Source organism: Emydura macquarii, unplaced genomic scaffold (genome assembly GCF_026122565.2).
Source record: "Emydura macquarii macquarii isolate MOO-44397 ecotype Brisbane River unplaced genomic scaffold, CSIRO-AGI_Emac_v2 contig_1230, whole genome shotgun sequence".
NCBI lineage: Eukaryota > Metazoa > Chordata > Testudines > Chelidae > Emydura > Emydura macquarii.
Window position 1 is genome coordinate 12,679,443 of NW_027131367.1, and position 26,865 is coordinate 12,706,307.

The window sequence follows — 26,865 nt, forward strand, 5'->3', positions numbered from 1 at the left end:
CACCAGGAGTGGGTAGCCAGCCCTGCAGGAGAAAAGCTGCCACTACAGCATGAGTGTAGGGTGGTTTGCTCTGCAACCCTCCCCTGGCGCACAGCACCTCACACCCCTGGGGCAGGACCCCGAGATAAAAATGCAACAGCAAGACATTCCTGATAAACAAAATGAAAGATTATTAAAAGAATTTCATGGGGCTCTAGGAATGAGTGCTTAAGCAGAACCATGTCTACAAACCTAACTTCCCTATCAGAGAGAGGGCCCACATGACAGCATCTGAGGTGTGCCCTGAGAAAGAGCCCAAGGGTTTGGAGTATTGCACAGAGGAGGGCTGGCTGAAGAATTAATGGCATGCAATAAAAGAGCAGACTGGTTCTGCTGGAAATGGAATAATGCTGCTTGGTGGTTCTTGATGGGAAATTAGCAGGCTGACACCGTCACAAAGGCCTAGGAGTCCAGCACTATGGTGATTCACAGAGCATGAAGCGTCTCCTTAGTACAAACAGTGAAACTGCTGCTGCTTTTAGAGGAAAGTCTCGGGCAAGCCCTGTAGGAAGAGAAGGCAAAGCTGGCAGCTTTTATGCTAGTGTCCTTGGGCTAAGGGTATTTTTAAATTTTACTGATTTTCAGTTCACCTTAGGACTGTACATTTTACCCCTTGGATGAAGGCCAGCCTTGTATGGACTTTATCAGGGCCTCTCCTTCGGGGTTCATAGACTTTCACCCATTTGGTGCCGTTTTACAGACCTTTTCATGCAGGAGAGGAGCACAGGGCCTTACCCCGCTCCAGGACTCTGTGTCACTAACGACCGCAGCCGGGCTACCCTCCGAAGGAGACTGTGAAGACTCTGGCTCTAGGGAGCGCATGGTCCCGTCTTCCGACACCTGCGATTTCTCTGTGAGCTTGTCAATGCCTGAATTCAGAGGGGAGAGTTAGAAAGTCTAAGCAAGAGCTCTAAAGTGGCCTATGCTTTAGGGCCTACAAAACCAAACTCCCTGCACTTCTATTTCCATCTGAAATTATGCTCTCCCTTTGCCATAACCGCCCCTCACCACCCCATACAGGTAAAGGAGTGACTATGTCTACACGAGCAAGAGTCACTGGTATAACTGGATAGTGCTAAACTGGGCCACAAGACAGTGCAGAGCCTCTTTGTTCTGTCTCAGGACGGTTTGATTCAGTTAGGAACAGGTTTAACTACTTGGACTAAACTGCATCAAGCCACTCTTATGCTGAGACAAGAGTGGCCACAGCTTTCTGCACCAGTTTAACATTCATCGTTTTTAAACTGATATCGTTACGCTAGTGCAACCTGCTCCTATAAATAAGTCCTTAGATTTTTCAAAAACCCTGCTGATGGCTGAGTCCCGGCCACACCTTGTAGAGAAGGCAGCCAGGCCCTCCTCACCCAACCCCCACTGTAAAGGTGAGCCCAGGCTGACCTGGTGTTGCCACCAGACTAGTCTTCAGTGTCCCTGGCTCTGCAGGAGCAGCGGGACGGGACCCTTCCATGGAGATCCCATCCTGGGAGTTGGTGCGAGAAATGGGCTCTGGAGTCTTCTTCTTGCGCTGCAGAGCTTTCTGGATGGACTGAGCATCCGTGGGCAAGTTGGCCAGCTGATGAAACACGTTCCGCTTGCGGATAATGGCGTAGACCAAGTTGGAGTTCCCTGGGAATCACAGCAATAAAACGAGCATCGAAAAAAGGTTCCAAGATCTTTAACATAATCTACCCCCAGGGACCTGGGCATCCCAAAGGGAACACAGTAACCCAATGTGCATTAGCAGGGATTCTGGTCAGAAAGCCTCACCTCCACCAATAAAAGCAAACTGCACAAGGGGGAAAGCTGGACTTGCGCCCTTAATACTTATGACAGATTAAAAAAAGGCCTGAGAAATTCAGGTCCTGTCTAGACGAGAAGACACTGTGATGATTGAAGAACTAGTGAAATGACAGCATCACAAGAGTCAAGAAAGTAACATTTCAGTAACTGAGAGCAGAAGGGATTTTTAGTCAGTCTGTTTAAAACTGTTTTCTGTTACCACCAATTTAAATCAAGTGCCTAGTTAACATTTTGAGAAAGGATGTCTTTGTTAATGATTCCACATCCCTCCTTCTTCATTTAAGAGCACAACATGCATCCTCCAGAATAACCCAGGGAAGACTAGAGTCAAGATGCCTGAGATTTCTAAGGGGAAAATAAAACATAACTTTTAAAAAAAACCTCTCACTCTTTGTGGACCTTTTTTACCTGTCACAAAGTAGTGAAAGAGAGCACAAAGTCCATTATTTATAACAGTCACTTGTAGGCCACCTTTAGGAAAAATGGAACTCTGTTTTCCAGTTCTTTTTTTATTTTTTAAATCATTGCACTAACTCCGAACAGGAGAATCCAGGAGCCCCTAGAAGGTTGTCAGATCCCACTCCATTTCTGCAAAAGTCAGAATCTGTCATGCACCGGGGACAGGATATCGAGAAGAAAGGTGGAAGATGCTTGAACTTGGTCAGTAAATATTTGACCTTCACCAAGCAATCAGGAGTTTCTCCTCAAGTTGAGGAACATTCCAAACACCTGGAGTTGCAGAGCTGGGAGGCACATTTAAAAATTCAAATTAAAAACGGGAGGCTGTATTCCTTCCTCGTATGCAAAGCTGAACAATTCAAGCAGTTTGATTCCACCCCTAAGCCATGTTTCTAGTATTCCCACTCCCTTCCCTCCACTCATTGCAGCCATCATTGGTGTCTGACATGTCAAGGGCAGGACCCTGCTTCACCCTATCAGCCATCTCAGGCTCCATCTGTAAAGGGGTTTTCTTTGCACTGGGAACTAGCACAAGCCCCGTTTTGCCCCAGAGCAGTGTGTCTACATGCGGGCTTGGCAGCAGAGTAGCTATATTGGTGCAAACCTCTCTAGTCTAGACAAGCCCCCAGCTAGCTGGTTTCTGCACCATCTTGCTTGGGCAAAGGAGACTGAATAGTTTGTACCTCAGACCAGTATGTACTCTGAAATTCCTCCCCGTACTCCCTCGGACTGAGACAGCAGAACGAAGTCAGGGCCGGCTCACCTTTAGCCACTTACCATCAAACTGGTACTGGATGATGTTATTGAAAACCTCCAGCAGGAAGAAGACAAGATGGTGGTTCTGGACCGTGGAGAACAGGAACCAGGTGGTGGAAAAGGCCTCCAGAAGGTGCAGCAGTTTGTTGGCAGCGACCATGGACAGAGACTTCAGGTATGGAGACACTATGGGAAGGAAGAGGGAGGAATGGGCAGTGGAAAGAGAAGGAGGGATGAGTGTGAACAGCCCACCAAAAGGTTAGCTCAGTCTATTAAACTCTACAGGATTTCTCCATAAGGGCCTATCTTGACTACAATCCGGACCCAGCTACCTTCATCAGAAAACAACTGGCACCACCTGCTGAAGAAGAGTTAGTATTACACCTCTTCAGTCCTGTCCCAAACACTTCATTTGCCCTTGCTCAGGTTACCTCTCTGCAGTGCTGGGGTGACTTGTTCCCACCTTCCTCTGCAGGGAAAGCTCCCAGGGGACGGGGTCTAATTCAGTGGCATCCAACTCCAACCAACATTCTCTCCACCCAGCCCCATTTCAACAGGTGCCTCTCCAGTGCAACAGGGAACGAAGGTGACGACTCCCAGATCTGGTTCACCCTAAAAGCTGTGCTGACCAATCCCCACTGCGGCACCTACCTACCCTGATCACTGCTGCCACTTTCTATGCTGGCGACAAGTTAAACCAGACCAGCAAAAGCTACCAAACCAAGGCATCAGTTAGGTTCCTCCACTGAAATTCACAGGAAAACCCAAACCCCTCCCCCTGGAGGCTGCTTTACTCCACAGTCAGCACGGCTACGTACCATTCACGATGATGGTGAGCAGGCAGTCGAAGAGGGGCTGCAGCCGCTGGTGCCCACTGGTTATGATCTTGTGAAAGACCTACAGCAAGGAAGGACTTGAGCAATGGGAGAGCCAGTACAGCTGCACTGTTGAAACAATTATCCCCACTAATAGCTTTCTGACAACATTCATTCCAAGGCAGGGCCCACGTACTCTGCAATTACACAGGCATGGAATGCAGCCCTTGCTACAGACTTGTACTCCAGGAGTCTAAGTTTTCATTTATACAGAATCCTTGCCAGCCCTTATGGTTAAGAACACATTAAAACCAGAAACTGAGCACAAGTTGATGCAGTGCCATCTTCCTGAGTCTGCAAACAACCTGAAATAAGAGAGGTGTGAACTGTCCTATTCATCTCAATAAGGTGTTAACCCTGAAACCCAGCGATGGACACTTAAACACCAAAATGAGCTAACAGTTTCACTGCCAATTTTAGCAGAAACATCCAGCTAATACACTTAGCCCGCAATCTCAGACTGACTCCCAGGCCTCCCTAGGTGCCAAAAGCCCCACTGTTCCCTAACCAGCTGAGAGAAACTTCATCTTGCCCCCACCCATCTCACTCCATTACAGTAGTGCATTGTCAATACAAGAGTCTGCAGCCCAGTGAAAATGTAGATGCAACATAAAATAAATGGAACTGAATACAAAATAAAGAGCACCGAGGACACTTTACCAGTTGGGTTATTCGCCTTCATATTTCATTTAGAACAGGCCTCCATTCTTTAAGTCTGCCTAAAAGCTTCTGCAGAAGCTCCACTCTGCTGTACAAGAGCACAACAGAAACTACAGGGCTTTGCAGCAGATTTCAGCCACCACTGTCGGAGTACATGGGCTTTTTTTTACAGGTATTTCTATGATCGTATTTTGTCTATGGGTATTTCAGCACCGCAGTATTCCAGCACTTCACTCACACATCAGTGAGTGAATTTAATGTCGCAACAACACTATCAGGTAGGGGTGAGTGTTATTGTCCCCATTTTTACAGCTGGGGAAACTGAGGCACGGAGTAGTGAAATGACTTGCCCCAGGTCATTTGCTTTAAACACAAGAACCATCCTTCCCTCACTTAAGGACCAGTTCTGCCCCAGTTGTGCTAACCCCACCCCACCTCACCCTATCACTCCTTTGGGACACCTGTCCACTGCCACAGTAGTATCCTTCCCTTTGGAATAACCATCCTCTAGCAAAACCACTCCTCTCATGCTCCTTGCAAGATATTGCTTCTGACTTAGTAGGAGGCAAGGATCCCATTAATGCTCAGACACTTCAGTGACAGGCACCCAGGTCTTTCTGGCTCCTCACTGGCGGGCTGTCTAGGATGTACCAGCATTCGGAGGATAAAGGCAGGAAGGGGATTGGTGAAGTGTGGCTTGAGGAAGCAGGGGCTGGCAGTGCCAGCCAGGGCCATACTCACTACGATGAGAAGATCCGCATGTGTCCCTGTGAAGACGGGGATGTCCATGGGCACTCGCACAGAGTACGGCTTGTTCAGGCGGACGCCAAAGTTACGCTCCCCACTGAGCAGCAATAGGATGAAGACGCCGATGTGCATCAGTCCCACTCGAGCTGCAAAAAGAAGCACAATGGTGAAGCCAGCTGGCCAATGGAGAAGGAAGGTCAGGGAGAAGAAACAGAGCGAGACCAAAGGAGAAAGCATAACTTAACAGGATTGCCCACACAGGGGCTCTGCAAGGAATGACCCTATCTCCATCTCCAGCAGCAGGAAAGGAGGGCAAGGAGACAACCTGTTGTCAGAAACTCCTGCTGCCTCCAGGAATGGAGCTGGAAGAGGAAGCTAGCACATCTTTCCTGCTACCAGCAGCCTGGCATCCAGCACATTTATAAGGTCGTCCCCAGGATAGTGAAGGATTTGCATGGACTCATTTTTTCTCCATGAAATTCCTGTGTGAGGCCCCAAGTCTCTGAACTGGAGACACCTGCCCTGCTCCTGCTCTCACTTACACCAGTGTAACCACAGTAATTTCAGTGGAGTAACTCCTGATTTACTCTGGGGTGAGAACAGAAGTGAGACCCACTGTCTGTCTGTCTCTCCCTCTCTCCACTGGATCAGGGACACCTTTCCAGAGCTGAAGCCCGGGGTTTTGGAACAGGCAGTGGATATAGAACTTACATTGATCTGCTCTGGCGTCATTGAGAAAGTAGAGGATTGGGACCAGGATGTCAAGGACATCACTGCTCTTCAGCACGAAGAAGAGGAATTTCTGAAAGAGAGGGAAGGATGTGAGATGATCTCAGATGGATTCTGTTCTCTCCAGCATCTGTGCTGTATCAGCCCTGACAAGTCAGTCAAAGGTACTTTCACATCCTAGCTAGAAAAAGGAGATCAACACCAAGGCCAGCATTTCCAGAAGTGGCTGTTGGTTTGAGGTGCCTGACCTGAGTTATGTAGGGTCTGATTTTCAGAGGGCTGAGAATCTGTAGGTCCCTTGGGGAGATTCTATGTGTCTCAAGCTGAGCACCCAAAATCTGAGGCATCTAAATCAGTGGCTGCTTTCTAAAATGTGCCTGTGAATGTTTAGTTGCTGATCCCAGCCACCAGGTAATTAGACAGGAAAAGGAAGGAACAGGCCAGATTCTCTGCTGGCCCTAGCCATCCACGCCTGGACATGTCCTGCTTCTGGGGATGTAATCAAGCCCTTCCATCTCATGGGGATTTAATCCTTTGATTTTTAAAAGCTTGTTAGAATTTTTTCCACACGCTGCTCTGGGTTTGACCCTAGTCTTCAGCCAGAGGAGTCAGGTCCCCGTCTGTCACGCAGCCAGAACACCAGCAAGTCACTTGTTCATTTCTACCCGCTCATCATAGACCAACCAACCAGAGCTCCAGGGTTTACATAACCACCATTAACTGCTGGGCAGGGGCCAATGCAACCAGAGGTCATGTGATCACCCCTAGCAACTTTCCAGCAGCCAACACAGCCAGAGCTCCTGGTGTCATGTGATCTCCCACAACCTTTCAGCCAGAGCCAAGCCAACCAGCCACGTACATCACATGCTCACCCTTAAACGCTTGAAATTCCATTAGTCTACAAAGACCCAGCTTTGGGCACAGGCTCGGTGCTCCCATTCCAAGGTCACCAAGCTCCTCTCCCATTCCTATCCCCTCCTGGGTCCAACCCTGCTCTTGCTGTCTGTCTCCCTCCCCTGGCAGTGCTACTTAATCTGCACCTTATTGAAGTCACAGAGTTTCCAGAAGAGAACAAGGAGCTCCTGATGGAACTGGATCTTCTTGGCTGAGTTTGGCAGGTAGGTCTGGACCAGTGGGTTCGAAAGCAGACGTGCCACTCCTTTGAGGATGAACTGGAAGTCCTGGGACAGATAACCAAGAGGGTAAAGAAACATCAGTGTATGGTGGCCTGGGTTAGCCTAATATACAGGAAATCAATCAGGAAGGATCTTAACGAAGGAGCACCTTACCTCCTCTCTGTGTATCCTAGACAAATAATTCACAAACAAGTTGTCTGGCCCCGGAGGCTGCATTAAAAGAAAATTTAAGACCAATATTAGTAACAGAATTTCCTTGGGAAGCCAAGTTTAAGCGCACAGCAAGCCAACCAGCCACCACCAATTGGGGCCAGAGGCTAGCGACGTTTGCACCTGCTCTCCAACTGTCAGCTTCTCTCTGAGGGACACAAATACTTCGATTGCTGAACGCCCGGGGACCGGATGGCTCAGGGGATTGGAAATGGAATAAGGGCCTTTCATTTATAAGCCACTGTGGCCAAAGTCATTACCACCCGATGGCTGTTCAGTGGCCTACGGAAAATAGGTTAGACTGTGTCATACTGGGCCCTAGTAGACAAGTGTCCACAGCATAAAGCCCATCTCAATTGGCCCCAGACAGGAACAGAAAGGCCGAATGGGGCTGTGGAGACTGAACTTCTCTGTAGCCGTAAAGAGGGCTTCTTCAGGTCAGCATGGGGAGACCCGTATGGCTATTGACTGTGCTGTATATATAGAGAGGACTGTAGCCTTCAGGGACTTCAGGCTGCTGGCATCAATCACCAGCATCGCCCATCCAAACACATGCGCTGTAGGAGAAGAGGAAGAGCATCCTAGCTGGGATGTGACACAAGTGTGGGTCTGAAGAAGCCCTTGGTAGAGAGGAGGCAGCATCAGGAAGGCCTGGAAAAAGGATCTGCGGCAAAGATGCTGAAGAGACTGGTGGCAAGGGTGAGAGAGGTACCAGGTGTAACTTACGTCCACGTCATCCATGGCGGTGCTGGTAGTGGTGCCGTCCACTGTGGGGCTTGAGCTGGTGGAGGTGTCATAGTCCAAAGTGACTATCAGCACCTGGGCCGCCTCCTCCACGAGGGGCTCACGGTAGTCGGAGAAGAGCAGGTGGTTGTAGGGGATCCCGTAACCCACTGGGTCGTAGGCACAGACGATATTCAAGAGCGAGGTGAAGAGCGGCAGCGCGTGCCTGCAAGAGGACTCCAGAGACTCAGAGAGAAGCAGCAGGAGATACTTATCCCACACACTCCATACCCTGATCAACGCCCCTCCAAAGGGAAGCAGGCTTCCTATGGGGAGTATAACCAGCAGCTTCACCTGAGAATCTACACACAACCATATTCAGGTGTGTGGGGTGGGAATGGAGGGGTCACTTATCACAGTGTATATACAGCAGCCAGAATACAGGCCTCACAGACAGAGCATGGGTAAGAAAGGCATGGCAGGCTTTCAATTTAAGTCCTTACCATGCAGGACATGGGGGCCACTTGGCTCAGTGATCTGGCAATGAGCTATTGAGCCTTTCACCTCTACAGAAGGTTATTGGTTCAAATCCAGCTCAAGTCCACAGCAAATCAAAAGATGTTACTGACGGCTGTTTGGAGGTCTATAGGGAATGAGTTTGGGGGGTCAAAAAAAAAAAAAATCACGCCTCCCCACCATTTGACAACGGGGTTAGTCAGTTTCAGCAGAGGCCGAGGATTGAATGGGCAGTGGAAACTCCCACCAGTCTGATTCCTAAATGGGCTCCCAGGTTAGGGCTATGGTGTTGGATGGTGTGAGTCTGTGCTGCTCCGGTCAAGGGATGGGGGGTGCCTATTCTGTGGCCAAGTAAAAGACTTCAGCATCCAGGGCTATCAATGCACACACAAAACATATGAAAGATGGCAAGACCCTTGAAGCACTCCAGACAGAGGGATGAAGCTGATCTCCTCCAGCCTGTGAAATGTAGCCTCAAAGAAATACGTCATTTTGCAGATTGAAAGTCACACAGGAGATTCACTGCTCAGCCAGTAGGAGACAGCACTCCCCTATAACCAAATGTAGCAAACCAGGCACTGTACTCATTGCAACAAACAAGGGTGTTTAAAGCAGAGGGGAACCAAGACAGGGAAAAGGACAGTCTTGAGAGCCGAGGCTGCTTGAGTTCTACGCCCTCAGCTCTGCAACAGACTCCCTCCATGGTCTGGGGCATGGCACATCACCTCTCTGTGCCTCAGTTTCTCCACCTGTAAGCGAGGGATAACACTGACCTATCTCCCAGGGCGCTGGGCAGGCATTGTGTGTAAGGTAGATGAAGTGGGCTAAGTACACAGAAGGAGGGAGGGGACAGAGTCACATGAGGAGGATGAGCCACAATCTGCTTTGCCTGGGGGAGCAAATCCTAAGGCCTCCTACGCTGCATAAACTATCCTGTGTCTGGGGAGAAGAGCTAGGAGCACCCTCTCTCCCTCCCCCACCCCAAAGACTTTGCCACTTGCCCTTGCTCCCTCTGACCTGTTCTCCGTGGAGCAAAAGAACTGCACCCAGGGATTGGCGTTGCTGCTGTCTGAGGAGGGGGGAAGGTACATGGCCTCCGAGAAACACGTCAGCAGAAGTTTCAGCAGCTCTGTCCTGAAAGAAGAGCAGGAGGATGAGTCCTGGAGCCATTTGGGTAGAGAGTCCTCCTCAGTCGCATCACTGGACAGCTACTTTCAACGCTTTGATGAACTTTGGACAGTTGGAAACGCCCTTCTAAGGCCCCAGACACACAACGGCAGCTCTCACCAGCAACAGACACTTCCAGGAGTCTCCTCCTCACAACACAGAATCCTTCTCAGTTGGTTTGCAATGAATTGGCCCATACACCAGCTAACGCACTGGAATCCAAGTCACTGCCCCCATCGCACAGAACAGAATCTACCCTCTCCCCTCCACGCTTGCCCGCCAACTCCCCTCGACGGCTTTCAACCACTCAGCAGCCCCTCCCTATCCCCCCAGCTCCGCACCTGTCTATTGACAGTGATAGGACCACTACAGACAGAACCAGGAGCAGACTTGTCCCTTGGGTTAACGGAGCCGGTTTATGCATCTGCACATGTGCATGTGTCAGGAAGAGGGGCTGTCAAGGGCCCCCATTTTCCATCCCTGCAAAGGCCCCATGTTCCAGTCAGCAGAGGCTGAACGTGGCTCCCTTCAGGGCCGATCGATGCCATGTCGCGCTAGCCAGGCTGTGGGGAGGTAGGAGGTTGAATGGGAAACCAGAGGGATGCAAGATGCCCCTCCTCCCCCAGTGCGAGGAAGCAGGTGCGTTACCTCTGCCATACTCCCAATGCCTACTGCAATGGGGAGCCCAGCCTCTGAGCTTGCAACCCCAACGTGACAGCGTCTTTTGCAGCCACAAGGTACTTCCCTGGTCTGTACTGCAAGTTCTGTTGGTATAATAGGTAGCAGAAAGAAGACGCATCCACAAAGCAAGGAGTGTGACTCCTGCATGGGTTTAGATACTGGCAAAGGCAGCGTTTCAAACAAATTGGGGGGTGGCAAAGTTGTGTCAGCATATTATAGGTGATGATATCATATCCTGCAAAGTTGGGGGAGGTGCTAGGAGGGGCGGAGTGGAAGACATAAACCTAGGAAAAGTCTGGGGCACAGGCAAGCCAAGGTCTGGGGGAACAACTGCCCCCTTGGCCCATAGCAAATAAAAAGCCTGGATGCCGGGGGAAGTGAGCGAGCAGATCCCAGCTCCATGAGAATCTCCATTAGGGCTATGCATCGCCCAGGGCCCACTGCACACAGCCGTAGCGCACCGCCCTGCACCTCTGGACTGTCTTACCGGTTTAAATCATGGCTGTAGTTGGGCTGGGGGGAGTGAGCAAAGCCCACGCCAGCCTCCCAGATGTACTCACAGCTGTCAATGGAATGAATGTCCTCTGCCGTGTCCTGTGGAGAAGAAAGAGATCACAGCTCTGGCACGCAGAGGCTTGAGTCAACAGCCTCAGTGGCACACAGGGGGGTTAAAACCTGCAGCCCACCAGGGGATGTTGTAGATGCCTGCACGGGGGGGAGCCAAGGTGTTAACAAGTCCAAACATATTTTACTTTTAATTGTTTGAAGTATTAGCCCCTCCTCTCTCCAACACACTCCCACTCTGTCCCCGCCCAAAAAAAGGGTGCCCAGTCCAACTTCCAGCACTATTAGCTCCTTAGGGCAGGGACCGACTTTTCATTATGTGCATGTACAACACTAGCATAACAGGGCCTTGATCCCCCCCACAGGCTCTACCGCAATACAAACAACATCACTGTTATCCAAGCAACTTCTCCTCCTTGCCCCTCGGACAGCTCCTGGCCTTGTTCACAGCACGAATCTAGAACAACTCCTGCCTTCCCCCACACGCACTTTGGTAACACTAGGGGATGAACTCCGAGCCCCCTGGGAGCAGCCATGTTTCCTGTAGTCAATTGTCTAGTCAGAACTGGATCCCCCGCACAGGCAATTTGTGGAGACAAATGGCCATTGAAAGCAGCATGTTTACTCTCCAGGAACAGTCAGGGTAAAAGGGCTCAGATGAATGCATTTACACCAAGGGCTTTTGGCACATGTAAACTATCCCTTTCAGTGGTTTAATTAAGCAAATTCTCTGTGCTGCCTTTTTCCTGGTGCACTCAGGAGCAGGAGTTCACAGAACAGCTCTTTCCTAATTACTCTGGATTCCCATTGTGCCACACTCTCTCTCACACGCCCAGGACTGCTCTCAGTACAGCGAGGTTCAAGTGCAATCACACCACCCTCCCTACGTTCCCAACCACAAGCTCCCACAAAGCTAGTGCATCCACACCTGCTCCTGCTGGGACTGGAGCAACTGCAAGCTCCTGCTGACAGAGACTGGAACTCACCTGCCGCCAGAATTCCTGCATTAGCCCTGACAACAACTCCATGCTGGAACAGGCATGAGCTCACATACAACCTCCTGTGCGTGAGAGTGACAGGGAGAGATGATGCTCCCTGATGATTAAACTGCAGTCAGATAAGAAGCTGAGCACAGGAACCATATGCAGTGAGAGAAGCCACATGGCCAGCCAGCCATGAAGAATTCTCCCCCAACTTAGGCCAAGTGGGGATCTAAACTCAGGCATCTGCCTATTCATCTGAGTCCATGCTACACTGTTTGCTGTTAAATATTTTGGGATGTTTTAAGTGATATTACTGCCATCACTGTAAGAAGAGAGAGCATGAAGTGCAAATCACAGCTCCTTTGGAAACGCCCATCGCTCAATGCATTTGTCAGTAATCAAACGTGCACTATTTTGATGCAATTTTGATGCTCCTTCATAGGTATATTTTTAAAGGAGGGTTCCACATTGCTGTGTTTACAGGCAGGGCCTGGAATAAACATTGCAGTTTTTATAAAAAAATATTCAACATGGGAGAGATTTAAAAAAAAAAAAAAAAAAAACCACCACAGCCTAAGGTCTGACATCCAAAGGTGAAGAGCACCTTTGAAGTTCATGGAAGCTGCAGATGCTCTGAAGGTCAGGCCATCGGGCTGGTAGCACATTTGCCACAACAATAAAATGTTACGAAGAGGAAGCTGAGACTTGACAGGCTCCTTCTACTCACCTGAGTTACAATCCCCAGTGAAAGAGCCCTGCGGTTGAGCTAACACTGGGTTAATGCTGTCCCCGGTTTGTAACACATGCCGGGGAAAGGAACAAGATACTAAAGTTCTCCACTCTTGAGGGAACAATGGAAGAGTGTTTGTTTGCCAGGATGACCGCATTTTCTGGAGGGGCTGATCTGTAATGAGGGGGTAGTGCCAGCCAAGTCTATAGCACCCGGCCGTGCCAGACCACCCTGCTATTGGCTGCTCTTCACCCAGCCTGTACCAGGCAACTCAGCTCTGCTCTCAGGGATGGCCTCACAGGCGAATCATGTAGGAGAGAAACTTCCTGCATCATCATCATTAGACTTCCAGTTGCAGGCCAAGTATGTATATCTCCTTCCTCATGCCACAGGCTTTCTTTGTTAATCAGTGAGAAGAGGGGAGGGTTAGTCATTTCAGAGTAGTTTTCTTACTCTGAAAACCCAAGATGGACCTACAGAGAATTCAGAGGTTAACCCTGAATGCACCGCCAGCCAGAGGGCAGCAGCTCAGTGCTGCATCCTCTGCCTCCACGGAGTGTCACACAGAAGCAAAGACACAAACTTTCACAGTATTTCTACAGCACCTTCCACGCGAGGACCTCAGCATACTTTCAAGACATCTAGCAATTTACAGCTCCTCTGAGGAACAAGCATTAATCCCTACTTTACAGGCAAGACGTGGATCTTCAGCTGCTGTAAATCAGTGTAGTTCCACTGATTTCAATGGAGCTTTGCAGATGTACACCAGCTGCACATCAGGGCAAGTGACTTGTCCAAGGGTCTGTGGCGGATTCAGGACTAGAACCAAGGTCCCTGTTTCCCAGACCTATATCATCTTAGACACAAGATCATCATTCCTCCCATTCAGGCAGTTCTGAATCCAGAGACCAAGAGCAAGAGAATTTCTTCTAAACCTTACTAGACTGCACTGATATTTCCTCAAAAGGGAACAATAGATACCTCCAGCTTCATGTCAAAGGCAACAAGCTGCCCAGGTGCTCCTTCAAGGCAAAACGAAGCTATATATACATGTCAATTCCTCCATTTTTAGCATACGGCATCTCCGAAAATCAAGGGTTTTGAATCTCATCACTCCACTGACACTGACCCAGAAAATGAACTGTCGTATCTAGTTTGATGGCGGGAGGAATGGGATCTTAGCAAGATTTCGTGTGTAAGCACAGACCAAGCAAGGCAGGTACAATGCAATAGCACCTTTTGTGATCTAGGAAGCATGGAAAGGGTGGGGATTAAGTTCAGATCAACTAATGACAGCAGTGTCTAATGCTGGCCTCCAAGCCAAGGGCCTGATTCTAAGAGGTACTGAGTACACCCAGCTCCAGCGGAAGTCAGTTGTACCTCCTGATGTTCAGCACATTTGAAAATCAGGCTCCAAATGTGGACGTCTATAGCACCCAGGCTCCTGCTGCTTTCACTTCTTCAGTACGTCCCTTATTTCAGCCTCATTTACCTCCACTTCTATAGATTAGTTTGATGTTAAAAGTTGAACCATGTGAATTACCAAAAAATATTACTGGTGCCAAAGAACTGAACCCCGCAGCATTATAAGTTGTCTGCACGGTTAGGTATACAGTTCCATTCATCTCTGGGCCACAGGAGCCCGGCAGCGGCTTCTAGCCGACTTCTAGTCTGGGACAACATGAAGTTGATCTCTTAAGAGATCATGACGTGTTGTTTTAATCATTGCCCCTTTACAACAAACGGACACCATGGCATGAGCGCTGAATGCTGCAGAAGGACAGAGTCGGCAGCTCCAGCATTAGCCACAGCAAGTTCATATCACAGTGACGCACCAGTCTCCTGCCTACGGCTGTGCAGAACAGCCCAGAGACCCTTCAGGATGACTTAGCAAGTGACACACGAGCCCTTTCATCCCAGCCCATCTCATACAGATGTGGTCTGTTTTCCTTGATATCCTTCTGCAGCGGTAGCTCTGAATCCCCAGCCACAACTGCATCCCTCTTTAACATGGCAGTATAGTCCATGGATACTACAGGTCCAGGTATGTAAGACTCCATCTTAATGGTGGATATGGTTGAATTAGGATGGAGCATTACATATGATTTATGAAGGTTGCTTGGATCATGATTGCACACTGCATGGCCGGATTTGTAATGCTCAGTGCTTGTGCAGTGCTTTACGTTTTCAAAGTGCTGTACAAACATTAGCAAATTAATTAGTCATCTCCACAGGCTCCCGCATCTGTACTAAAGACAACAGCATCTGCAATTGGCTCCATTCATTTGACTCCTGACAAGATGACAATGCAGACATCAATGGGGCAAAGTTTGAATGTCACAGTCCTAATGGCCTCAGCTGGGTAACATCATAAAAATCATCATCCTGAGCTCGTATGTAGAGCTTTTCATCTTTAGATGTCAAAGTGCTTTACAGCGAAGGTCAGTAGCATTCCTGCCAGAAAGAACACATTGTGGAGGTGGAATGAAGGTTGCATGCACAGATAAGTGGCCTTTCAAGAATGTTACAGTTTAAATAAAACTTCAAATGTTAGAAACCCAGGAAATACTGAGTTAAGAAGTGAATCACTTTCGAAATCCGATTTCAACGTAAGAAATGTGGTGCTGCTCACTAGGTCTCAGCAAGGGAAGCCCAGGAACTGCCCCTTTACTTTTCTGCTGCTGTCAGAGGGATTTTTGTTACAAAGCGGCAAAGCTACCTGAAGACATTTTGCACCCTGGGTAAACACCTCTACCACAGAATCAGGAACTCCTTATCCAATTCACTCCAGATGTAGTTTTCTAATTTGGAGACCACTGTGACTTTTTGTGGATTTCAAGGGAAGAGGCCTCAACCTCAGGTCTAACTTAGCTGTCTCATTCATTATGAAGTGATTGCTGTTGTTCCATGATATAAGTTCTTATATGGCTCCCACCAAGGTCACGTGTGAGCACCTCTTGTTTAAAGGTACAATGCTGCCCAGAGTAGACTTATTTAAAACCAACACCTCCCTAGCCAGAGGGCAATAAACCAGTTCGGTTTTCCTCAGGGCTCTTTTCTAAGTTGCATGTTTCACGATTCATCCCTGTTATGTACCAGAGCACTGGCATTCTGCCCTGCCGCCCCCACTGAGTAACCAGGTTGATATGCCTAGTTAAGAACCATATCTTTGGTTTTCAGGATCCCTTCCATCTCAGTTTTAACTGGGAGCCCTTCACATTGGCACCTTACCTCTGGATCCCTTCAGTCCATACCCACTGCATTCAAGGGAAGGGCTGACCAGCTTTACCACGGTGGACAGGAGGGAAACGTATCCAGGACAGGTACAGAGAAAAGATGGCTGCCTTCTTAAAAACTCAACTAAAGCCAGGCCCCCTGCTCAGCTACCTGGCGCTAACCAGCAGATCACCCAGCTTACCACAGTGCTCTTCCGGTGGCTCTGGACAGTGAAATCTGGACAGAAGAGCAGATCTGCAATCGCCAGGAGCAATGACTCAGCCAGGGGCCGGGCATTTTCATCTTCTTCATCACCCTGAAAATGACAAATATAGTAGAATGGTCTCAGCCCAGGCTTGAAAGTCAGCGCACAGTAATATTAATACAACAGGGCAGCAGGGAAGGAGCACTTTCCCCAAGAGCAGACAGCAAAGAGTGACAGGGGGTCAGGGAGAGGCAGGCAACCCACCGGTAGGGAGGTCATGGTAGGGAGGAGTGAGATGTCATCCCTGAGAGCAGGCAGGTGACAGATGTAGTCGGAGAGGGAGCAGTTTCAGTGAGGATGGGCCAATCAAACCGCTGTGGAAGGAGAAAGACTCAAGGCCTACATATGCAGGGAGGACATGGAGTTGCCTCATTGGTCTTTGTTGTGGGTTAGAAGAAGTCATCAGAGAGCTATTCATCTCACTGGGACGCTCCAGTTAATACAGGTGCTGGAGGAAAGGGAACCATTTCCCAAGAGGAGCACACTACAGATGTTAGGAGAGCGAGGAATCACTGCACCATGATGAGGTGGGTGAGTCAGGTTGTGAATAATGGGGGCGGGATTGGAGTCACCTAGCAGGCAACATGGATAATGGTTGTAAAAAGCCTTTCAGAGCCAAGTGTACTGTCCAGAATTGAGGGGCTGCCCCAATGGGCTACGGAGAAAGGGGCCTGAACAATCAGCTAGGGGTGTCTCAGTCAGCCATGGCAGAGCCAGCAGCTGCTGCAAAGTGAATTTTGCTCTCTCTGGCATTCAAAGAAAACCTCAGCCCCTATCCAGAGACAGATGCTAGAATCACACGTGGTTACTCCTCTGCAGCCGTTTCCAGGGGAACGTCTCCAGTAAGCCTCTGACCCTGCCATTCAAAGAGCATCCTGGATGTTATGTCTTCCCCAATAAGGCTAAATCCAGGCTTCTGCCAGGAGGGGGCGAGGCTCAAAGGCAGCTTATCTGTGCCAGCCAGGCCTCCGTCAGTGTGCAGATGACACAAAACCCTTAAATAACAGCAGGCAAGCTGAAGGGAGATAATAGCCTGCACTGCACTGACGTCTTTTCATGCGACATTGGGGAGGCCAATAACAGGATCCCAGATGCAGGAACCAGGCCGGGGGTGGGGAGCCAGTAAGGAGCAGAGATGCTTTTATTCCAGCTTTGAAATCAGAGATGAAACGGAGGAGCCTTGAGGTCAAAAGGGATATAAAAAGGGTGAGCTGCACCACCACAGCCTGGACTTCTAGACAAATCATCTGCACAATGGGGCATCTGCCCTCCAGGCAGGGGGGGCATTCAAGTGATTTAGACAAAACAGAACAAGCCAGCAGGTCCCTTCCACCCTGAAAGTTGGGGAAGGTTCCTGGTTCCCAAAGAGATCTCCAGGAGTCTTTTATCACCTCCACAAAACTGTGGTCTGCTTCCTACCCCATACCCTCCTCTCCCATAGATCCTCAGAATTTATATCTGTCATCCACAACCCCAGGGGATCTTCCCTACTTCCAATCACAACCCCAAAGACCTGGGGTCTGTCATCCACTCCCTCCATCCAAAAACAAATATCTGCCACCCATTCTGCCCGCAGCCAGACACAGATCACAACCCCTTCCAGGGGGCAAACCTGGCCAGGGAAACAGTCCCCAGCAGTGCCATATTATCCATTAGGCACAAGCACAGGACGAATGGGCCAGGAGACGAGCAACCATGCATGCAGTCAGTACTTGCCATACCCCCACCAGCCCAAGAAGCCAGAATGCCTTTTAGGGTCTGTTGGCCCATGCAGATGCGGAGCAAGCTGCTAATTCAGTTCCTAACAATGGCCTGGCTGTATCCCCACACAAAGCACATTGCATTGTCCTTCCCAAAGCAAGTCGAGTCTCCCAGCTCACTTACACTCAGCCCCCCATAAGGGAGACTGGATCCCTGGACACCTGCCCAAAGCCACAGCAGAGAAAAGAGGCATCAAACCTCCTTCCCCCTGCTGCCCAGAACTTCTCACTGAAGTGGTCATAGGCAAAAAAGATTAGAAGGGACAGGCTAAGAGAGCGCAAAGTTCCGGCTGCACCAACCCTCCCCCTTGCCAATCTCTGTTAAACCTCCGTAAAAAGCAGTGCAGAACACATAGCTTATGGTGGGAGCAGCTGCACACGTTGGTGCAGAGCCCAGGCCCCAAAAGGACCAGTCTGCAGATGCAGAGTCTGCAAAGACAGCGCTGCCGGTACATTGAGAATCGGCTGCTACACCAGCAAGTGGGTATGGCAAAGTAAATTCTCCCCTCCCGATATGTCAATATTCACAGCAATAATGAGCCTTTGCACTTCAGCCAAGGATCCCAAAGTGCTTCATAAACATTCCACCTTGATTCCCCCTGCGATGAAGGGAAATGTTATTATTCCTATTTTACAGATAAGGAAACACAGAGGCATGCCAGGAAGTTAAGTGACTTGCCTAAGGTTCCACAACGTCAGTGGCAGAACCAGAAACAGAAGCTAGGACACAATTCTCAGTCCTTGGTTCCAACCACTAGACCATATTCCCGATTTAAAACTGTAAAGCTCAGTTCATGAATGGGCCAATGACCATGATTCTTATGGCTTCTCTACACAATTAAGTTGCGCTGGTAGAACTGGAATCTGCTTTTAAAGCAGTATAATTAAACCAGTGCAAAAGGCTGTATGGGACACTCTTATTTTGGTTTAAGAATGGCTTATATCCGTTTTAATTTAACCTGTTTCCAATCAGCTTAAGCTAAACCAAATAAGCCTCTCATCAGGTGAAATAAGAAGGGCCACAGAGCTTTCTGCACCCGTGTAATTATATCAGTTTAAATTCACAACTTAAGTTACATCAGAGCAACTTTCTTGTATGAACAAGCCCTTACCCATAGCTACACCTAAGTGACTGAAATACGCCACTAAAAATATCACCCTGTGCTAAACAAACCGAGCTGAGATGGGGAGGAAGGCAATGAAGCTGGCGCTACAGATGAGCTGTGTAGTTAATTTCAGTCCCTCCCAACACGCTCAGCAGAGAGGCAGCTAGCACAAAGCTGCCATGTGCTGAGGGGTGGGGCCATGGGGGAAAAGAAGAGGCTTCCCCATCAGCTTGTTTATATTTGAAGCCCACATCCTGCCCCTTTCTCCATTACATGCCTTCCCACAAGGTTCAAACCAACTGAAACAAGGTTGTTCCCAGATGATTAATGTTGGGCTAACATGGTCTCTGCCTCCTGCAGTTTCTCCCTCCCTCCCTCCCAAAGAGGAACAGCATAACCCAGTAGATACAGACCCCGCCACGCCCGGCCCCAGGGACAGTTGACCAGAAGAAGCCTCTCCAGTCAGGATCCTCGAAGATGTAGGGCAGGATGCGGGTGAGAAGCCGGCTGCAGTTCAGGACGATTTGCTTCTCCTTCTCCGAGTGGCAGCCGCTCTCCGCTCCCTGAACCAGCTTCTCTACGGCCTGATGGCAATGACACAAAGGCATTAATCTGGAGTCGCGTCATTTGCCCAGCCGCCACAGGCCCAGCCACCACAGAATTACAAACAGCATTTGGTTCCACTTCCCAAGGGCTCACTGAAGTCCCTATGGGAAAAATCTCTCTGTGTTGCCATTAGAAACGAGCAGCCAAAATGTCCGATTCTCCTAAATGCTCCTGTGATCACAGCAGGTCTCTCTCCTTGTGCAGGATGTGGAAGCCAAGAGAATGCCGGTTGTAATTTGTTATGTGCATTGGCGTAGCACCTGGAGGCCCAGCCATGGACCAGAGCAGTGCTGGACTAGCCCCCGAAAGCTTGTCACTGTCTCAGAACAGGGCAATTGGAAAATGTAGATCTCCAAAATAGCCCTCGCGCCCCCACTGCCCCCTCCTGGATGAAGTGAATTTAGTGCTGGTAGATGGTGCTGGATTGAAAGGCCTGGAGATGGAAAGTCCTTCAGTCTCTACAGGATGAGTGGCCAACCAGCCCAAGCTCTCCTCACCCCCTCCATGTGCCTTACCACTGACCCGGGGAGCTCACCTCTAGGCTGCGGGGGAGGGTGGGGGTGTCTTTCAGTCTCCAGGGCCATCCAGTTTCTAGCTTCTCTGCGGAGGCCACCAACAAGGGGGACAATTGGGGTCAGTGGCACTGCTGGTTTTTTGCATGGGGACCCTTGTCTTGCCAAAACAGCCACTGCAGCTTACTGGGGCCAAAGACAAACCACTTCATTTGCATGACAGAAGTTGAAGCCCTATTTCCCTCCTATCTGTGTCTCCTCCCCCTTCCACTCTCCTCTTGCCATGAAAGCCAGGGACATTTACTAAGGATTTGACATGTAGGTTTTAATTCCCAGGTTGCGCCTCTCAGTTGACGTTCACAATGGAGTCTCTGGTTCATTGACTTTGTCAGTTTGCATCACTGCCTTAATGGACATATGTGTGCTCCCTGGGGTCTGGTGCACTCAGCCTTGGGGACTGCATTTGAATCTCTTGTCAGGTGCAGTTACAGCTCAGTATGTTGTAACACAGACCGAGTTGCAAAGGACATTACAATCATGCCATGGGCTCGTCTCAAGCAAAGAAACAACAATGTTGCAAAATCCAGGCCCTACCTCACAGGACTAAAGGGTAGTCCCAAATTGTGCTACAGCCCTACCCACATTCAAGCTGTTGCGTAGATCAACAACATGGTTAAAATGCACTTGGCTCCCATTTATATCACAAGAGCTAACCATGCTTTTACCACGTGGAGGGACAAGCAGGCTGGAACCAGATCTCCCAACACATTAGCCTCTAGTGGGTAGACAAGATCACAGAGTTGCTTTGTGAGGAACAAAGCGTGGGGATGTGGAGTCAAAAGCACAGTGTTCATTGGTACAGTTCTCTCAGCAATCTATAGTCTGTCTACACTGAAAAAGGAAACCATGACAGCAAAAGCCACAGTGGAAAATGGTTGCGGAGCACTGCTCTGATAGGTCTGCATTCAATTATTTCTGAACACGGTTGTTGTTTGTATGGTGCAAACCATAGTGCAGCAAGAACTTGAAGCATTATTTGTGCCAATGCCTGGCTAGGTAGGCTAAGTCTTGCTGACTAGATTGTTCCCCAAGCAGCAGCAGCCAGCCATATCCTACTGGCTTGACAATTTGTCAGCTCTGGCAATGCAGGAAATATGAATAAATGCCCCTCATGTTGCACACACCAAGAGGGCAAGCTTGATAGAAAAGCATCAAAGAAAGTGCTAATCAGAGCTGGGTGGGAAATGGTTTTCCCGTCCAGCAAGAGACTGATATTTCAAAATTTACTGTCCTGTTTTGGGATGGGAATAGTCAAAAATCTTGGAAAATATTGCAACCAAAAAACTGAAAAAAAATCACTTTGGGTCAATCAAAACATCTCATATCAATTTGACCTTATTATTAATTATTATTATTATTAAGGTAAATTAACTAATTTCAAAACAAAAAGTCAATTGGAATCGAAGCAGACAATTTTTCAAACCTAGATGAGATGTTTTTGTAAAAGATCTGCTCTAATTCAAACAAGAAATGATTCAGGGAAGGTCTCTACGGTCTGTGTTATGCAGGAGGTCAAACGACAGGATCCCGGTGGTCCCTTCTGGACTTGGAATCTATGAAAAACTAAACTTGGTTTTGAAAATGTCAAAACCGGGACACTTTGACAATTTCAAAACTTTTTTTCCAAAAAATGTTTTTAATCGAGAGATTCGTTGAAATAAGTCCCTTCTCGTGAACTGTTTCAGTTTTGACAAATCAATGTTTTCCGATGAAAAAACATTCCATGAGAAAGCTCCTGGCCACTCTAGTGCTGATGCTACAGGAGAGAGGGCAGTAGAAAGGGGAAATACGTGTAATACTCTTTCCCATATCTACCCTTCTGTGGCATTTTTAGGATGACCCAGCATCATAGTTAGCTCAGGCCCTTGGGATCTTTCTGTGTGCTAGAAGCGGAGGTTGTTGAACCTTGAGGAGCAATCAGATGCTCTGATAAGGAAGCAGGAGCACTGGCTTCAGCAAGGATACACAACTCTTGAGGGCTGCATGCCCGGATCCCGCAGTATATGGCAGCCTACGTTTAAATCAAGAGTTGGGGAGGTGGTGGGAGATGACTGAACTGATCAAATGCCAGCTGTGGTTTGTGGTAAACCAAAAGAGGAAATGTGAGCAAACCACCCATGCCCTGCAGGGCAGAGAGAGGCGTGGCAGTTCAACCTCAGGAGGATACAGGGGCAAGCAGCCGTAAAGAGGATCGCAGCCAGGAGGGCAGGGAATGGAATTTGCGAGGACTTGGATTACTGTTGTATCTGCTCCAAAAAAATCAACATGCATTTCTGCTGCAACCATTTCCTTGTTCACATGACTAATACTCACAAATGCAAAGTCTGAACTTGACAAGCATTTGGGGAGCTGCTAATCACAGAAAGCAGCAACACTGAGAATGCACCTACTACACCCTCTCACAGAACTGGGACTGTCTTTTTGTCTGGTGTTTGCCCGGCACCAGCACAATGGGGTTCTGGTCTCTGACTTCGAGTTGCTACAATAATACAAGTGAAAGGTGCCTCACTCTCTACGGATGAAACTCACCCCTGTGCAGATCAGCACAAGGGCTATGAACCACGTCAGCAGTGGGACTCAAGTGAGGCCTAGGAATGCGCTGCCTCTCTGCATAGGGATGACTCCCACTAATTCCAGATGAGGAGGAGATGGCACCTTACCTTATAACACAGAGTGGCCAAGTTCGAAGGAGATTCTTCCCTCACCGCTCGGATTTCTGCAGCTGGCACGAGGGCAAAGACATCCTGTACTGAAGTTGCAGTGTCTGCCCAGAATTGGTCCCAGAAGGCATCATCCGTTGCCTCCACAGGCTGTGAAGAGACAAAACGCCCTCGTTACAGATGCGAACAGCAAGGAGCCAGCAGGAGAAATCACTCTACAGGGGCCAAACACAAGCCATCTAACTTGCTGAGAGATGGGGCCAACCTCGACCCGATCAGTGCTCAGGATCCGGAAGGAGAGAATATGCACCAATATCAATCCATCAGCTCTGTATCTTGGCATCTCTTGTGCCAAAGCCTCAGCTGGCAAAACTACTGTATAAAACAATCCAGTTATCACAGTCTGATAGCTCCCTGCCCCAAGAGGACATGCCTGTTTCACATCTGGAAACACACTCCTCCTTATCCAGCCAGCAGGCTTCCATGGGGGGAGACATTCCTCTCTTCCCAGCCCTGATGCCGGATGGTACCATCCCCTTTGTTTTGAGGCTCCATGTGTGGTTCACATCCAGACCAGCTCCCTGCTCAGGGTTAGTCTTTGATAAAACTGTGACAATCCAGAACAATGCACATAACGGCCCTGGAGCCTCCAACGAGATCCACATGGGTAGACCCTCAGATTCCTGCGCAAAGTCTATGGGACTCCACGAAGGTGCCTGGGTCTGTCCACATGAATCCAATTGCACGACTGGAACCTAGGTTTTTCTCTGACAGAGTCCTCACTGCTGAACCTCCATCTGGGAAAGCAGGTTTCTATATAGTGCAAAGCAGCAGTTTTCAAACTGCTCCATGGACTACTGGTGGCTGCAGAGCACTTGCTGTGGTCCATGGAGAGGTGGCTGGTCCATTATACTCACTCTCATTCTTGCTCCCAGCTTCTAAGTCATGTTAGAGAGGCTGAAATTACACCAAAGACTTTGCTAATATTATTCGTCCATGTAAGCAACTGCTGTTGTAGCCACAAAGATGTTATGCGATGACAGACTGGGATTGGAGATGGTCCATGAGAATGGAGATGGGAACGGGTGATGTGACGCTGTCTGGATTAGGGCTGACCATTTATATTATTATTTAACACCGATATGACAAAATTGCAATGATTCTTACAAGATATGCCATATCAGGTACCATTGGAAAGGTTATAATTTGCTAAGTATGATAATATTGTTTATGTGTATGTATCATCTTTGTACTGTAAGTTATGGATATGTGTGATATATCTGTACCCAAAAACTTGTGCTGTACTACTAAGTTACACACCCCAGGCAAATTAGTGTCACCATTGATGACTCATCAGGGTCATCACTTATACAAAGAGCCCAGGAAGAGAAGTCAAGTCATCAGGACATGGAGGATAATGCCTGTGGCCAGGGGGACAGCAAGTGCTTTTCCCTACCCATGTGCTGTGAGCTTGTGTTTGAAAAAAGCCACAAGGCAGACCAGAGACTATAAAATCCAGCTGAACCATTTCCATCTTGTCTTCATTCTTGCTTCCTACCTCTGGATCAACTATTCTATATCTGAAGCTGTGAAACAAAGGACTGAGACCCATCCAGGTATTGAGTGTACTCGAGGGGAACTGTTCAAGCCTGCAAACTCCACAATTCTGCTAAGAACCTGATATATATGGACTTCGAAGTCAGTTGTTAAATGATCAAAGCAGTCAGATACATACATCTCTCATCTTGTTTGTTTCTTTCCTTTTATAATAAACCTTTAGTTTTAATTACTAAAGGATTGGCCGGCAGCATGATATTTTGGGTAAGAATTATACTGGTCTGATAATGTGGCTGACCCTTTGGAGATAAGGAGAACATTTTTGTAAAGGGAAAAAAGTTTTAAATAAACTTATCTCTTTACTAAGTTTAGTTGCTGATTGGGAGCCAGAGACTGAAATGCAATAAAGAGGGCCATGTGTTTCTTTTTTGGGGCTTCCTGATAACCAGTGTGGGGAATCAGGAGCACTGTTTGTGACTGGTTGGGGTCTCTAACTTCAGTGTTAGCCACCAGTTTCGGAGAATCTGCTCTCCTTTTTGCAGCCTGCCCTGACCTTGGCACTTTCAGGGGAGCTAACCTAGGCACAGACAAGTCACAGGCGGCATCCAGGAGACACCATCCCTATCAAGACATGATCCACACTATGAAAAAGAAATGGGAACATCTCATTTAAAGGTGCCCAAAAGCCAGCCATAAGAGGAATGTGAGTGGCTACAGTGCATGGACATAAGAACTCAGTACCAGGATTAGGAGTCTATCAATCAGGACTCCTGGGGTCTATATCCTGCTCTATATACACTTAATCTTGCCTCAGTGGGGGGGAAGGGGGATGGACCAGATGACCTCTTGAGGTCCCGTCCACCCCTATATTTTTATGCCTGACTTTGTTATCAACTTACTGGGTGACCTGCAGCAACACATTTAACCAATGTGCTTTTAAAATTAAGATAATACAAGTTTTTCTGCACCTCGCTGGACAAGTGAGGCTTGTCAGCTTGTAAAGCATTGGGAGACCTTTGAGCAGGAGATGCTATGCAAGTGTACAGTATTACTGAAGCACCGGAAGCAAAGGGGAATTTCCAGCATTAAAACACACTAAGGAGTGCTCATTCAGTCAGAATGCCAGGTTGGCTAAACATTCCTGACCCCCAGGTTAGGAATAAAAGGTGCCTCCTGCAACTGACGTAATAAAAACCTCAAAGACAAACACAACAGCTCTTGCCTAACAGTGGGTGGTTCCATTGTGTTGGATTGCGGGGGGGGGGAGGGAGGAGAGATTAATGTGACTTTAAATTAAAGCATTTTCCCAACATCTGTTGCAATTTTTTTGTTAATGTTGTTCATCTTTGCAACAAGCTCCGAAGTGCATGCAAGAATCCTTCATTAGAGGCTGACTCTGTTCACAGCTCTGACACTGAGACAGAGAGAGAAGCACTCAGATTCACACTGCTACACCCGGGTGTGATGAGGGAGCACCTTCTGAACCAGCAGCCCTAACCTCAGAGGCACATTAAGAGCTCTGAGCAGGTGATGTGTCACTAAAACACAAAGGCCAGAAAGCAAGAGAACCAGGCAGGCAGAGCCAAAACTGGTAGAGCAGGTTCAGTTCATTGTGGTTTTGTTCTTTAACACTCTGATGCCAAGAACCTTCCTATTATCACTGCCCTTGTCTTGCTCCTTCCAGCCATGAAATGAATCCCCCAGGCTCTCTCCAGCCGTGACTGCTCTAGTACGGAAACCCTTTTCATTTTTCCAAATGGGCAGCCCAGAAAGTCCTCATCAGACCCCTTTCAAGGAGAAAGGGATTTTTCCAAAGAATCCAACACGCTGCCTGCCATAGGAGATCACTGTAAATGCTTATGTGCTTAGGGCTGGATCTGGAAAAGAACTCAGCTGGGCTGTTTTGACAGTTTGGCCACAAGTGTCTCAGCGGGAACTGCTGGGTGCAGAGCGTTTTTGCAAATCTGATCTTTATTTACATGCCTAAAAGGGAGTCGAGCACTCAAAATTCTGGCCCTGAACTCTTTTGAAGATCTAGCCCTAATTGTATAGCACACATAATATCTTACTTACACTTCTATAGCACCTTCCATCCGGACGGATCCCAAAGCTTTTCTAAATGATATGTATAGTAATCACTTCATCTAGCACTGAAATGGGGTGGAACACGGCTGGTGTTTTACAGCGCACAACAATATTGCAGATCGGTTAAAGACAGGAAGGGAAAAATAACATTCAACCGAAACTACAAGGGAAACTTAGGGAAGCAGAATAGTAGCTGGAATTTTGATCATTGCACTAATGCGAACGTGACGGCTGCCAGCTTGGCCAACGCGAAGAGCTGACCA

At 48.4% G+C, this 26,865-nt stretch overlaps 1 protein-coding gene across 4 annotated transcripts in view; it reads right to left on the minus strand.

Moving 5' to 3' along the window:
* HID1 (HID1 domain containing) overlaps positions 1-26,865 on the minus strand; it is a 41,424-nt gene that overhangs the window by 7,356 nt on the left and 7,203 nt on the right. For 2 of the 4 annotated variants that reach the window (XM_067547514.1, XM_067547512.1), the window contains exons 2-15: positions 22,961-23,110; positions 19,536-19,706; positions 16,194-16,307; positions 10,986-11,092; positions 9,668-9,784; positions 8,138-8,360; positions 7,355-7,411; positions 7,106-7,246; positions 6,048-6,138; positions 5,331-5,482; positions 3,873-3,951; positions 3,076-3,240; positions 1,438-1,665; positions 775-908 (exon numbers count right to left, since the gene is read on the minus strand). In XM_067547514.1, the coding sequence (XP_067403615.1) occupies positions 775-908; positions 1,438-1,665; positions 3,076-3,240; positions 3,873-3,951; positions 5,331-5,482; positions 6,048-6,138; positions 7,106-7,246; positions 7,355-7,411; positions 8,138-8,360; positions 9,668-9,784; positions 10,986-11,092; positions 16,194-16,307; positions 19,536-19,706; positions 22,961-23,110 (1,929 nt within the window). Of the gene's footprint in view, positions 1-741; positions 909-1,437; positions 1,666-3,075; positions 3,241-3,872; positions 3,952-5,330; positions 5,483-6,047; positions 6,139-7,105; positions 7,247-7,354; positions 7,412-8,137; positions 8,361-9,667; positions 9,785-10,985; positions 11,093-16,193; positions 16,308-19,535; positions 19,707-22,960; positions 23,111-26,865 lie in introns of all 4 variants that reach the window. The other 2 variants (XM_067547513.1, XM_067547511.1) reach the window with 1 other exon arrangement.